Source organism: Mastigoproctus giganteus, chromosome 3 (assembly GCF_048544385.1).
Source record: "Mastigoproctus giganteus isolate SK-2022 chromosome 3, ASM4854438v1, whole genome shotgun sequence".
NCBI classification, from domain to species: domain Eukaryota; kingdom Metazoa; phylum Arthropoda; class Arachnida; order Uropygi; family Thelyphonidae; genus Mastigoproctus; species Mastigoproctus giganteus.
The window spans coordinates 78,674,710-78,689,206 of NC_143577.1; the positions used below are offsets into that span (position 1 = coordinate 78,674,710).

At 38.2% G+C, this 14,497-nt stretch overlaps 1 protein-coding gene across 1 annotated transcript in view; it reads right to left on the reverse strand.

The window, feature by feature from the left end:
• The window catches only part of LOC150088100 (DNA repair protein RAD50.L-like), a 191,811-nt gene that overhangs the window by 6,450 nt on the left and 170,864 nt on the right, over positions 1-14,497 (reverse strand). Inside the window, exon 15 of the mRNA XM_090370018.1 lies at positions 12,231-12,335. Within this exon, the coding sequence (XP_090226144.1) occupies positions 12,231-12,335 (105 nt within the window). The remainder of the gene's footprint in view (positions 1-12,230; positions 12,336-14,497) is intronic.

Consider the following 14,497-nt stretch of genomic DNA (forward strand, 5'->3'; position numbering starts at 1 on the left):
TTCTTATTTGTCGTGCTTTAGCATTTAATTTCTTGTAATTTATAAGGTTTATAATAGTGGGATGCTTGCGGAAGATATTCCAAGCTTTGTTCTTTTCTTTTTTTGCTCTATTGCATTCATCATTCCACCAGTAGTTTTTGCACCTGCGTGGATGAGTCGACGACTGAGGGACAGCTATGTTAGCTGCTGCTAGTATCCATTTAGTAATATGGTCATTAGCTTCATCTATTGACTGGTTCAGAATGAAGTTTTTATCTAAAACTGTATTTAAGGAAAATTTTTCCCAGTTTGCCTTTGTAAATTTCCATCTTCTGCGAGTTTCCGGATAGGTGGTGGTAGTTTGGAATTTACAAGTAATTGGAAGATGATCACTATTGTGGGGATTATCCAATACAGCCCAATGTATACTTGGGTACAGAGCCGGGGAACAAATAGACAGATCTATGGCTGAAGTATTTCCTGAAGGAAAATGAACATGAGTATGGTAACATGAGAACATGAGTATATGTATGAGTATGGTGCACCGGTGTTCAGCAGAGTTAGATTTTGTTTGTCCAGTAATGCTTCTATTAGCTGCCCTCTTTTATCCATATGGAGACTTCCCCATAATGGGTGGTGTCCATTAAAATCACCCATCAGACAAAAAGGAGGTGGTATCTGGGCAAGGAGCTCATCAAAATCTCTGAGTATATACGTTTGGTTCGGCGGAAGATAAATAGAAATAAGAGATAAAGATATTCCAATTTCTATTCTCACAGCAACAACTTCTAAATTGGATTTTAAAGGGATTTGTCTAGACGGAATAGTAACGGATACCAAAACCGCTACACCTCCATCCATGGGCTGCAGTTGCTGCATTCCTGTCACGCCTGTACAAAATATATTTCTTTATTGAGGGGGTCACTTGAGGAGTTAAAAATGTTTCCTGTAAACAAATGCCTGCTGGATTGAAATCTCGGATTAGGTCATAAAGTTCATCTGTATTAGTACGTAGTCCTCGACAGTTCCATTGTAAAATGCACTTCATTATTTAGTTTTAGTGGTAGGATGATCCGGTTGCCTTTTAGAGGCAGTAGGCTTATTGCAATCTATTTTAATTTTATCTTTTTTAGGAAAGGTAGGCCGTCCAGTGTCCATATCTTCTTCGGCATGAATTTCTAATATAGGTTCTTGTTCAGTTTTGTCATCTGTATCCATTTCTGCAGTATTAATTTGAGTTTTAGTAGAAGAGTCGGCTTGTGTCATCCTGGTCTCACTTTGGGACTTAATGCCACTAGTATTTGGGATGGAGATTGGAGTATTGCAAGTCTGGTCTCTGTTGTTTTGCTTCAAGGATGGCTGAGGAACTGAAAGCTGAGCTCTAGCCCATTCAGCAAGTGATATGTTCGGTGGAACTGAGTCAGTGGTTTGTGTGGCAATTGAACGGTATTTCTTTGTAACAGCTGCATATGTACGTACAGGAGTATCTTTCAGTACTTGTCGTCGCGCTTCCTGATAAGTCACTTTATTTTCAACTTTAAATTTCTGTATTTTTTTCCCAACTTTCCATAACTCACAATTTCTAGAATATGCAGGATGTTCTTCCCTGCAGTTAGGACAAACTGGAGATGTAGCAGTACAGTCTGTTTGAGTGTGATCCTGGGATCCACATTTTGGGCATATTGTGTTTCCTCGACATGTTGCCTGAGAGTGTCCGAACTTCTGACATTTAAAACACTGTATTGGATTTGGTATATACGGGCGGATATGGCAATTTAAATAACCAGCTTTTACAGTATTTGGTAAGTTTGGGGTATTGAATGTGAGAATTACACTGCGGGTTGGAATGAGATTGCCGTCTCTACGAGTCAAAATTCTCTTAGCTTGTATGACCTTTTGGTCTTTAAGTTCTTGTACAAGCTCCTCTTCTGTTACATTCAATAGATACCACTCAGAGATAACACCTTTGGAACTATTCAGGGTTGAGTGGGGAGATATTTTAACAGGGATACCACCAAATGTTGTCATCTTTAACAATAATTCTGAATGTTTCGACTGTGTAGTTTCCACCAGCAAATCCCCTGACTGTAACCTTTTGACCATTTTAGGTGATCCAGCAGCATTTTCTAGAAATCTCTGTATAATAAATGGGGAGAGTTTGCTCACTGGTTGACTAGTTAAGGAATGGATAATCAGGAAAGTTGGATACTCAGGTTGATTATCTACTTTTAAGCGCTTATGTTGCGCACTACCTTCATCAGAGTTATACCAATCTATGGTATTTGAGCTTGAAGGCTCTAAGGCTGGATAATTTTCTTTATCCATGTCGGCTCCTTTTCGCCCTGGGGGATTAGCTTTTCCACCCAGGTTACCGGCCCCGCCACGGGGAGGCAGGAGCAGTGCCGCTTGTGGCCAAGCGTAGGAGTTAGTACGGTTAGTATATACAATAAAGAAAAAGGTACTTTCCTTTTTCTGGCTCTCTTTCTATACTTTTAAAAAGTAGAGCTAATCAACAGAAAGGCTTACGAACGAAATGAAACAAGGAAAACCTCAGTCGCTTTAGAAAATCGCTATAGGAATCGCAGTACTATTTAGCACAGAAAATCGCTTGGCCTCAAGAAACGCTTGGCACCCGGGGCCTGGCAATAGTGTGCATTGCTATGTTCTTATCTCTTATTTCATGCAGTAATTTTAAATTAAATTTAAACAAGAATACCTCAAACAAGACCAGCAAAGCAAAAACTCAAACTATCCGAAATACTTGGGATCAGGAGGATTGGATTGGATTTTGATTTTATTGGCGCAAAAACAACTAAAGTTATACTGCGCAGAGAAAAATGGATCAGGAGAGAACTATCAATAGTAATTCTCTTGTAGAGCTACACAGTGTGATATGCGGCACTTTTTTGCCAAATTATGAGTAGTGAGACATGATACAACTAAATGGCATACCCTTTAGTGTGCTGCACTTTCACTGCAGAGATTGAGAGGAGATAAAGCATCAAATTAGCATTCTGTTGGGTTTATACAAAGGGTACTAGGAAAGTTTTGCAATATGACGCAACAATGAATCACAGGAAGCTGCTTGTTGCTGCATGTTGAGACATGTTCATATGTGCATAGTAGCCGCCGCGCCAAGTCGATGGGCTCAGTTATTCATTAGTAGTGAGAGTGTAAAGTGCTTGCGATGGCATCGTGGTCACGAAATGAGATAAGGACAGTTTTGCGGTATAATTTTGTGCGTGGTTTAACCATAGACCAGTGCTTAGAAGAAATGACTCTTGCACTAGATGATGATTGTCCACATTGTACAACGATATTCAGGTGGTATAGAGAATTCCAAAGGGGAAATTTCACTCTGGAGGATTCTGAGAGGCCGGGAAGGCCACGAACGTCAGTTACGGAGGAAAACGTTACTGTTGTGAGGAAAATGCTTGACGAAAACAGGCGAGTGACCTACCAACAGATAGAGGATACTTTGGGCCTAAATGCACCAGCAATTCATTCGATTCTGCAAGATCATTTGCACGTGAAGAAACTTTGTTCTCTCTGGGTGCCGCATCAACTGACTGAAGAGCAGATGACACGACGTGTGACTTGGTGCCGGGAGATGTTAAAAAAGTTTGATAAGGGACAATCTCGGTATGTGAACAACATCGTGACAGGTGACGAGACTTGGCTGTACTATTACGATCTGCCGACCAAGGCTCAAAACAAAGTTTGGGTCTTTGATGATGACGACACACCCGTAATTGTCAGAAAATCCCGATCTGTAAAGAAGAAAATGATAGCTGTATTTTTCAAATCGAGTGGAATTGTGGAACGTGTCGTTTTGGACACGCAGAAGACAGTCACAGCTAAATGGTATACTGAACAATGCCTGCCTAAAGTCATTGGATCTATGAAGAACCTGCGGCCAAAGTCAAGAATGGACACCTGGTACCTCCATCACGAAAATGCTCCAGCTCACCGCGCCAAAGCCTGCACCGAATATTTGACCACGACAGGACTGAAACTTCGAGCACCCTCCCTACAGTCCAGACCTTGCTCCCTGCGACTTTGCACTGTTCCCGCATGTGAAAATGAAGCTAAAAGGGAGGCAGTTTTCCAGTGATGAGGACCTTCTACGGGCTTGGGACAATGAGTGTGCTTTACTCCCTAGTGAAACTTGGCAGAACTGGTTTAAAGATTGGTTTCGGAGGATGGATAGGTGTATTGAATGTAGAGGAAATTACTTTGAAAAAATTAAATAAACAAAGCTGTATTGCAAAACTTTCCTAGTACCCTTTGTACAAGGGCCTGAGAAACATGGTTGATGCCCTTGAAAGTATATAATTGAGGGGACCTCACTGAGAACCTCCCGACTGAAAGAGCAGCTTCTCTGGCAGTGCAAAATGTTTGTTCCTCACACCTGAATGGTGCAAGCATCAGAATTCACTCAGCACAACAGTGGAGAATGTACTCATGTATCACATGACACAACATTCTCCACAGCAAAAAGTGCTGGTTGGAAACAGTGATTGTTGGCGACTCTACTGTCAGGGGGAAACTGGAAATATATTTTGTAAAAGGATAGGTGGAATAGGACCAGGGCAGTCTGCCAGGAAGGGGAAAAAGTTTGTTCTAGAGCAGCTATCGTCTTTTAGGGCATAAAAGGTACATGATACTAATGATATTGAGAACAGGAGATCTGATAATTCTTCTTGTTGTTTGACAGATATTGGCGCAAGAGCAGCTTAGGCTATAATGTGCCTCGTCTAGGTTAGAGAGTTTCATATTTCGACATTTTTCATTTTTCTTGATGTTGTTTAGAAGGAAGCCAAGATTTTGTTTTATAATTACATAGTTTTTTCGTAAATGTTATATTATTAATTTTTATATGTTATGTTTTGGTAGTATCCAATTAACTTAACGAAAAAGTTATTAATATTTGGCTGGTCATCTAAAATTGTTTTAAGCATTAGGTTGTTTTGTGTATTCATTATTGTTTGAAATGCTCTTATATGTTCTCTATTAAATCTTGGACAGTTCACCAAGAAGTGATGTACAGTGAGTGGAACTTGACAGTTTTGGCATTGAGGAGGGTCTTCACCTCTGAGTAGGTAAGAATGAATCATATGGGTATGCCCAATTCGCAATCGAGCAAGGATCACTTCTTCACATCTGCTAGATCAACAGCTAGTCCATGGTTGAAGGTATTGGCATTCTGCAAGGCAATGACAAAGCTAAGCGAGTCAGTGAAAATTATGTTATCTGTTAATGTTTAATTTTCTTTATGGGCATCAAAATGGCTTGTAATTCGTGTTTAATTACACAAACTTTGTGTTAATCTGTTCTTGCCAGTGTTGCTGCCATTGTTTTGAACTGCTTTGGTGGATTAATGACTTGTAATCGATATATAGTATTGAGCAAAAGGCATAGTCAGAGGTAGCAGCTTCTCTTGCCGCTTTGCCTGTTCTTTCATTTCCAGTTATTCCTGTGTGGCCTGGGATCCAGCAGAATCTGCTCTTGTGATTACTTTGTAACAGCTTTGATACTGAACATTGGACCTGTTGTAAAACTGGGTGCGTTTTGGTATTGACATTCTGCAAGGCAATGACAGAACTAAGTGAGCCAGTGAGATATTATGCTGTCTGCTGTCGGTTTATGTTTAATTTTGTTCACAACCATCAAAATGGCTTGTAATTCGGCTGTAAAACCACCATATTCTTTTGGAAGTTGGTGGATAAGAGTACAATCATCGAAGTGAATCGCAGCTTCTACAACACAAGTCTCTGTTTTTGACCCATCTGTGTATATGAAAGTGTGACGTTCATATTGTTCTTTGTATGCCGCATGTAGCTGCTGGTAGTTTGTTCTCGGGAGAGTAGTTTTCCCCCAGGATTGAAAATGCAGGTCATATGCAGGTTGAATTATGATCCATGGTAATTCACCATGGATCATAATTCAACCTGCACAGACCAATTATGATCTGTGCAGTCGTACTAGTTATGCTGTCATAATTAAGCTCTCAGTTTAAATCTTTTAGGCAGATGTTGGCAGGTCGGTTCATTCGTGGGTGGGCTTGGTATAAGTTTTCCCAGTAAGATGAAAACAGAACCTCTGTTTGGATGATTGGTGATGGATTTTACCTTGATGGCATAGTGTAATAATAAGTTCTGTCTTCTAAGTTGCAGTGAAGGTTCATGGCCTTCTGCATATAGGCTTTGTACAGGCGAAGTGCGAAAATCTCCAAGTGCTGTACAGAGCACACTGTGGTGTATGGGATCTAACAGGTGCTCCATAATCCAGCTTGGAACATACTATTGCTCGATAAAGTTTAAATAGTGTATGTCAATCTGCACCCCAAGTTGTTGCAGAAAGAATTTTGAGTAGGTTTAACTTCTTGATGCATGACTGTCTTAGTTGCTTAATATGTTCAAGGAATGTCAGTTTCTTATCTAAGAGAAGCCCTAAGAATCTTATGTTTGGTACAACTGGGATCATATATCTGTCCAGTTTAAGTTCAGGACCAGGGTGTAGGTTTCGTTTCCTACAAAAGTGTATACATGCAGTTTTTTGTGTGGAAAACCGAAAGCCATTTGTTTGTGCATATTTACTTATTTTATGGCACCTCCGTAGCCAAGTGTGCAGGAGCAGCAGTGCATAGCACACGCTTCTTGATTAGACCAGGGTTCGAGCCCATGACCACCAAATACGGAGGATGTGGAAAGGTCAGGGAATGACCACCGCATATCCCCAGAGCAATATGGCCTTAGTAGCTAATGCTCCTAAAAACCAAATAACAACAACAACTTATTTTATTTATTGCTCCTTGTAGCTGCCATTCTATACCTCGCATATTCTGAGAGTGATAGTAAATACTGAAATCTTCAACATATAAAGCAGTATCAACAGGTTTTGGTATATGTTCAGTAATGGAGTTTATTTTGATAGCAAAGAGGGTAGTGCCAAGCACAGACCCATGAGGCATGCTCTCTTCTTGGTTGAAGACTTTTGAAAGAGCATTCTGCATCTTAACTTGAAATGACCTGTGGTGTAAGAAATTTTGAATATATTTAAAAAGATGTCCATGTAATCCAAGGTGATATAGGTTTTGAATAATTCTATAACGGCATGCTGTATCAAAAGCTTTTTCTATATCGAAACAGATCGTTATGTGGTGATCTTTTTTGGATAAAGGCATTCCGCACACTGTTTTCTAATTTGATAAGTAAATCTAGTGTTGAATAATTATTCCTGAAACCATGCTGTGCTGGATTGAGACAGTTATTTCTGTTCAAAAACCATGTTAGATGAGCATTGATAATTTTCTTCATAACTTTTTCCAGGCAACTTGTTAAAGCTATTGGATGGTAGCTGTGTGGGTCAGAGAGGTCTTTCCCCGGTTTTGGGAAAGCAAGAATTATTGCATGATGCCAACTGTCTGGAAATTGGTTTACAAGGAAGATTCTGTTATATAGTTCTAGTAATGCATTTGGGATTGATCATAGAGTTGCTTTAACATCATATAGTGAATTTGGCCTGGTCCTACAACACTTTGCTTTGTTTGTGACAGAGCATGTTTCAATTCATGGAATGTTAAAGGTAGGTTGTACTCTTCATCATTTCTTGTGGAAATATTCAGTTTGTCTTTCTAATTTTGCCTTGTATATTTGAAAACTGGGAGTATATGAGGTGATCGCTGATATTTTGACAAAGGCTTTCGCCCAGTGCATTGGTTATTTCTGACGGCTCTGCAGTGACTTGTCCATTCCAGTTTAAGACTGAAGTTGGAATAACCTGGTAAAATTAACAAAATTTCATTTTGTTAATTTTATTCCAGAAAGTTTTAGATGGTGTGGAACTTGTTAATGTTGATGCAAATTTTATCCAGGATGCTTTCCTACTGGCTCGCCTAATATTTCTGACCCTTGCCAGTGCCTTCTTGAACAATATGAGGTTCTCTATAGTTGGATATCTTTGAAAAGTATTCCAAGTTTTGTTTCGCTCTTTTTTAACATGTGCACATTCTGCATTCCACCATGATTTTGGATGTGTTGGAAAGTGAGATGATGTTTTTGGGATAGAGTGCTCAGCAGCTTGAATTATTTTATTTGTTACATATTGTACTGCTGCATCTAACGGTTTTAGCTTGATAGTATCAACATTTAGTTCTGTAAATGATTTATAAGTTTCCCAATCTGTTTCATTTATTTTCCATCTGGGAGTTTTACGTGATTTGCATGTGGTTCTTAATGCCGTGGTGATAATTATTGGATAGTGATCGCTGAGAGGATCAATGTGCACTGATCAATCAAGTACTGGAAATAGTACTGGAGAACATACAGACAGGTCTATAGCTGTAGTATTTTCTGATGGAAGATGTGTGTATATATATGGGTGCCGTTGTTCAACAAAGTTAAATCATTCTCGTCTATCCATTTTTCAATTTGTTTTCCTCTCCGATCTGTGGTGTTATCCCACACAGGGCTATGCCTGTTGAGGTCACCTAGTATACAGAAGGGGGTAGGTAACTGCATTACTATGTCTTCTAAGTCCTGTTGTAATAAATCTTGGTTTGGTGGAACATAAATTGTTATTACTGTTATGAGGGATCTAGTGGCTATGTGTACTGCAACCGCTTCAAGGGTTGTGTTTAGTGGGGCAATCTGGGAAGGAATACGAGAATTTATTAGTATTGCCACACCACCATGGGTTGTACTGCCTGTTACTCTGTCCTTTCAATATGCTGTATAGTTCTTTATTAAGGTAGAGTCTTGAGGTCTGAGATAGGTTTCTTGTAAGCAAAGACATAGCGTTGCGTACTGTGCAATAAGATTTTATGTCACCTATGTTGGTGCGGAATCCTCTACAATTCCACTGGATTATGGGTTTCATTATTTGGTTTTGAAGAGGTTTTCAGACTGTTTCCTAGATGCTGTTTTAAATCTTTCACACATAGGTTTTCCCTTTTAGGGGAAATATGGTTTTCCAGTATCCATCTCTTCTTCCACAAAAATCTCTAGTACTGATTTGTCTCTGATTTGTCTGCTTGGTTGGTCGCTACTGTCTTCATTTATTCAGTTGACTTGGCATTAATAGAGGCATATGATGCAAGAAAGCTAGCTTATGCAGCACAAGCCAAAAAAAAAAAAAAAAAAAAAAACCTCCCATTTCACCCCTCAATTTGTTCCAAATGCCTGTCCAGCTCAGCCTTAAATTTATTTAGGCTATTAGCTTCCACAACAAAAGATGGAAGCCTGTTCCACCAATCAACTACCCACTGGCTAAAAGCAAATTTCTGCACATCTATTCTACAACTATCTTTCCTCAATATGAAACTGTGCCCCCTCAGGTTCTTAGTCTGAGTAACGAAGAATCCCATCAGCATTCAGCTTGCTCAACCCATTCAAGGCCTTATACACCTCAATCAGATCACCTCGCAGGTACCTACTCTCCAGGTGCTGCAATTTGCAGAACTTAAGCCTTTCTTGGTAAGAGCACCCTTTTGTTCCCCTCACCAATCTTGTTGCCCTTCTTTGTACTTGTTCTAGCAACTCTACATCCTTCTTAAAATGAGGCTTACAGACCTGTACACAGTACTCTAGGTGTGGCCTGGCCACTGCCTTGTATAAGGGGATTATCACCTCCCTGTCCTGCTAGCAAAATTCCTATATATCATTGAAAAGACTCCATGACCTGCCCTGATCAGCGAACTTCATATTTGGCTGCACAATTACCCCCAGGTCTTTTTCACTTTCCACTTCCTTGAGTGTAATACCACCCAGTTGGTATGTTTCTCTTCGGTTATTGCTACCCATAGGCAATACTTTGATTTTGTCAATGTTAAACTCCAGTTGTCACTTCTCAGCCCATTTTCCCAGTTATCTAGATCCAGTTGGAGTAGCATACTGTCGTTACTGTCGTTAACAACCCTGCCAACCTTTGTATCATCTGAAAACTTGGACACTAAGCCTGATATACCTTCATCAATATCATTGATAATTACACAAAACAACAGTGGGTCCAACACCGAACCCTGTGGGACTCCACTAATAGCATTAGTCCACGAAGAGCAGCATCCATTGAATAACACTCTCTGTCTTTTCTCACTCAACCACCCTTTTATCCATTGTAGCAATTTACCTTTAATACCATACTGCTCCAATTTATACCATAATCTTCCATGTGCAACAGTGTCAAAAGCTTTCCTGAAATCCAAGTATATGATATCAAAATTATTTTTTGCATCTAGTTACTTTGTAACTACATCATAGTAGCCAATCAAATTTGTCAGACAAGACTCCCTTAACAAACCCATGCTGTGTCTGAATTATTGCTGCAACCTTGTCTAGATGATCCTGCAATGTATCTTTAATCAGTGACTCCATTATTTTACCTGGAACAGAAGTTAAACTAACTGGTCTGTAATTACTCGTGTCACCCTTAGATCCCCCTTTGTGAAACAGGGATACATTTGCACATCTCCAGTCCATGGGGACTTCCCCTGAGTCCAAGGATGATCTCATAATTATGGCTAAGAGTTTGCTTAGTTCATTTGCTGCCTCCTTTAATATAACTGGAAATATAGAAGAGAAACTGTTGAAGCTAGATATAAATAAAGGCACCCAGGGTGGATAGGATTCATCCTTAGATTCAGGGAAGATTCCTATGGACTGGAGATGCACAATGTATGCCCAATTCACAAAGGGAGGTCAAAGGCGAAGTGAATACTTACAGATCTGCAAGCTTGACTTCTGTTCCAGAGAAAATAATGGAGTCACTGGTTAAAAAAGTAATGCAGGATGACCATCTGTAAAACTGTGTCACCTGGAAAAAGACAAACAACCCCTCCATGTAAATGTTGGAAAACTACTATATAAAGTGGAATCTAGAATACACAACATTCCGCTTTTCAGTTCAACAAACTCGGCTCTGCAAAAAAAACAGTTGCAACTTTTCCCATATCTACTACTAGTTTCTTACATGCCAATCTCCAAGTAATTCTCTAGTGGTGAGGAAAAAAATTTGTTCACTTTAATCCAATTAAACTTGTCTTATTCTTGAAAAAAAAGGTTTGCTGCTTCTGTGCTTATCAATCCAACCATAAATATCTTCTCATATCTCATAGTGGTGCTGCTTCCAGAATCCCTCAAACTACTGCACATTATCCAAAAAAGAGCAGGTGGCTAATTAATAACCTCTCTGTTATAAACTTATTCCACTCTTCATCAGAAAGATATTCAATTTTTGCACATGCCTTTTATACAGATATTTCCATGGCATTACTATTCTGAATTAACATTTATAATTCCAATTTTTTCTTCTAAACCAGTCTAAACAACTGCATCAGATAGTCAGTATGCATTAACAGTTTAACTCCAAACTCACCAGACTAACTTCTATTCTACTTGACTTTTCCTTTCTACTTCTGTTCTTTGAAGCCCTCCATCTTATTTATTTCCTTAAAATTATAATTTAAAAAAATTTCATAAGAGTTACCTCAATCATTTTCCATAGGATTACTTCTCTTCGAAACTCTCCAACTCCGACCTTTATTACGTATGGTTTAAAATGATTAAAAGATTAAAATTATATTGCATAATAAAGGTTGGAGTTGGAGAGTTTCAAAGAGAAGCAATCCTATGCATAAAGACTGAGGTAACTCTTATGAATTTTTTTTAAAATCTGATTTAAACATAGGACATGTTGAGCCTTAGTTGCTCTTGGTTTTATAGTAATCTCACCTGATTTAAAATTATAACGTACAGAAGTCCAAACTTTAACAACTACCTTCTGTGCTCTCAGCCCATACACAGTACTATACTACAATATTCTTAGTACTATACTACAATATTCCAATAATTTTTATTTGAGATTATCAGGGGAAAAAAAAGTGGCAATTATGATGAGTAATGAAAAAAAAATATTTACAAAACTTGATTTAGTCTAACATAATATAAAATAATAATATAATGAAAGTTCACTAAGCTACAAATTTTTTATAACTAAAATATTAAAAAAATCAAAACCCTTTGATATTTTAACCAAATGAAAATTCCAAAATTATGGGAAAATTATATTTACATAATAAATCAAGATCAAATTGTGCTAGTTATTTTTTGAATAAACAATTATAAAAATATCATGAAGAGAGCAAAACATCTTACATCATAAATATTCTTGTCAACCAAAGGGTTACAGAAAGAAGCCCTTACAAGAGGTATTATTAATAGATATAAATAATTACTTTTATAATTCCAACTTACAATTTTTATTGAATAGTTTTTCAAAGAACAGTCCACTTCACTTTTCTTTGTAAAAATTGCATTTATCTCATTTTGCAACTCTTCTTCTCTTTTTTCATAATTACTCTGTAAAATAATAATTGTGCATTTTCACAATTTGTTTTAATAAAGGTAATTTATGTAAAAATTAAAACTTTACTTAGCCTATCTTCAAAATGCAATTCAATTACGGGTGCTAACTTTAGATGGTATGTAACCTATACTTTGTATAGGTTACATACCATCGATTAATCGTAAAATGGCATAAATTTCATCCACCATTATGAAATCTTTAAAATAAAGAGTGGCCACGATTGAACTGTCTTTATTTAGGACTACACGGAGCAAAATCTAATGGAGAAAATGCAGCCAATGCAATGTGGTTGATATATTATTGTAGTTTTAAATGTTTTTCACCAACCTTATGTAGAAATAAAACACAACGAAAACGAAAACTGGAATCTTGATAACTATGTATTTATAATAAATTATATTTGCCTGTATTTACAATAAATTATATTTAACTTTACAACTAAAATATATGAAATATACATATAAAATATACATTAAAATATACTGTGTTAAGAACAATAAAACACATTAAAATATACTAAATTAAAAGCGATAAAACCATAGCTTTCGAAGGCTCCTGCCATCTTCTTCAGCGGTGCGTCTTTAAATACCAGCAGGTTCACGGTAGGTACTCATCACGTGTTCCGTCCTCTTGTGATATGGAACCGGAAGTGGGTCATATGGAACCGTTCATCCCTTCTGAGGATAGTAGCCTCAAAGAGGGGATGGATCCGCGTTCCTCTATCTCTATTAATGTTCACTGTGGAACAGATCCGCAAACTCTCAAGCCACTTGCGGTCCCAGAACTTATGCGCCCGATCGGTGATGATAGCATCGTCCGGGGAGATCTGGTGCTGCTTCTCCCAAAAATGCTCGGCCACGGCGGACTTACCATACTCCGCATTTCTTATTGCCTTAGTGTGCTCTCCCAGATAATCTTTGAGACGGCATTTTGTTTCCCCTACATAACACTCCCCACAATCCGGGTATCTAATACTATATACGACCCCACTTGCATTCTCTTTTTGAATGGGGTCCTTTACTTGTGACACGATTGTGTGCAGCCTCCCTTAGTATTCTAGTTATATGATCGGTTAGACCCGATCATATAACTATAATACTAAAGGAGGCTGCACACAATCGTGTCACAAGTATTCTAGTATTCTAAAAATACTAAGGGAGGCTGCACACAATCATGTCACAAGTATTCTAGTATTCTAAAAATACTAAGGGAGGCTGCACACAATCGTGTCACAAGTAAAGGACCCCATTCAAAAAGAGAATACAAGTGAGGTTGTATATAGTATTAGATGCCCGGATTGTGGGGAGTGTTATGTAGGGGAAACAAAATGCCATCTCAAAGATTGTCTGAGGGAGCACACTAAGGCAATAAGAAATGCGGAGTATGGTAAGTCCGCCGTGACCGAGCATCTTTGGGAGAAGCAGCACCAGATCTCCCCGGACGATGCTATCATCACCGATCGGGCGCATAAGTTCTGGGACCGCAAGTGGCTCCAGAGTTTGCGGATCTGTTCCACAGTGAACATTAATAGAGATAGAGGAACGCGGATCCATCCCCTCTTTGAGGCTACTATCCTCAGAAGGGATGAACGGTTACATATGACCCACTCCCGAGCCACTTCCGGTTCCATACCACAAGAGAATGGAACACGTGATGAGTACCGTGAACCTGCTGGTATTTAAAGATGCACCGCAGAACAAAGAAAATACCGCTGAAGAAGATGGCAGGAGCCTTCAAAAGCTATGGTTTTATCACTTTTAATTTAGTATATTTTAATGTGTTTTATTGTTCTTAACCCAGTATATTTTAATGTATATTTCATATATTTTAATTGTAAAGTTATACAGGCAAATATAATTTATTATAAATACATAGTTATCAAGATTCCAGTTTTCGTTTTCGTTGTGTTTTATTTCTACATAAGGTTGGTGAAAAACATTTAAAACTACAATATGAATATACCCAACCTCAGAGGCCTGTTTGAAGAATGGTAGATATATTATTTGGAAGGTGCAGAAGATACTGAATAAAAAATTTCTGAAACTAATTTTGAAACAAAATTAGTTTCAAAAATATTTTTATGCAGTATCTTCTGCACCCTCTTCAAAAATCACCATTAGGAGAAAGTTTTGTTGTAAACAATTAACTTATTACC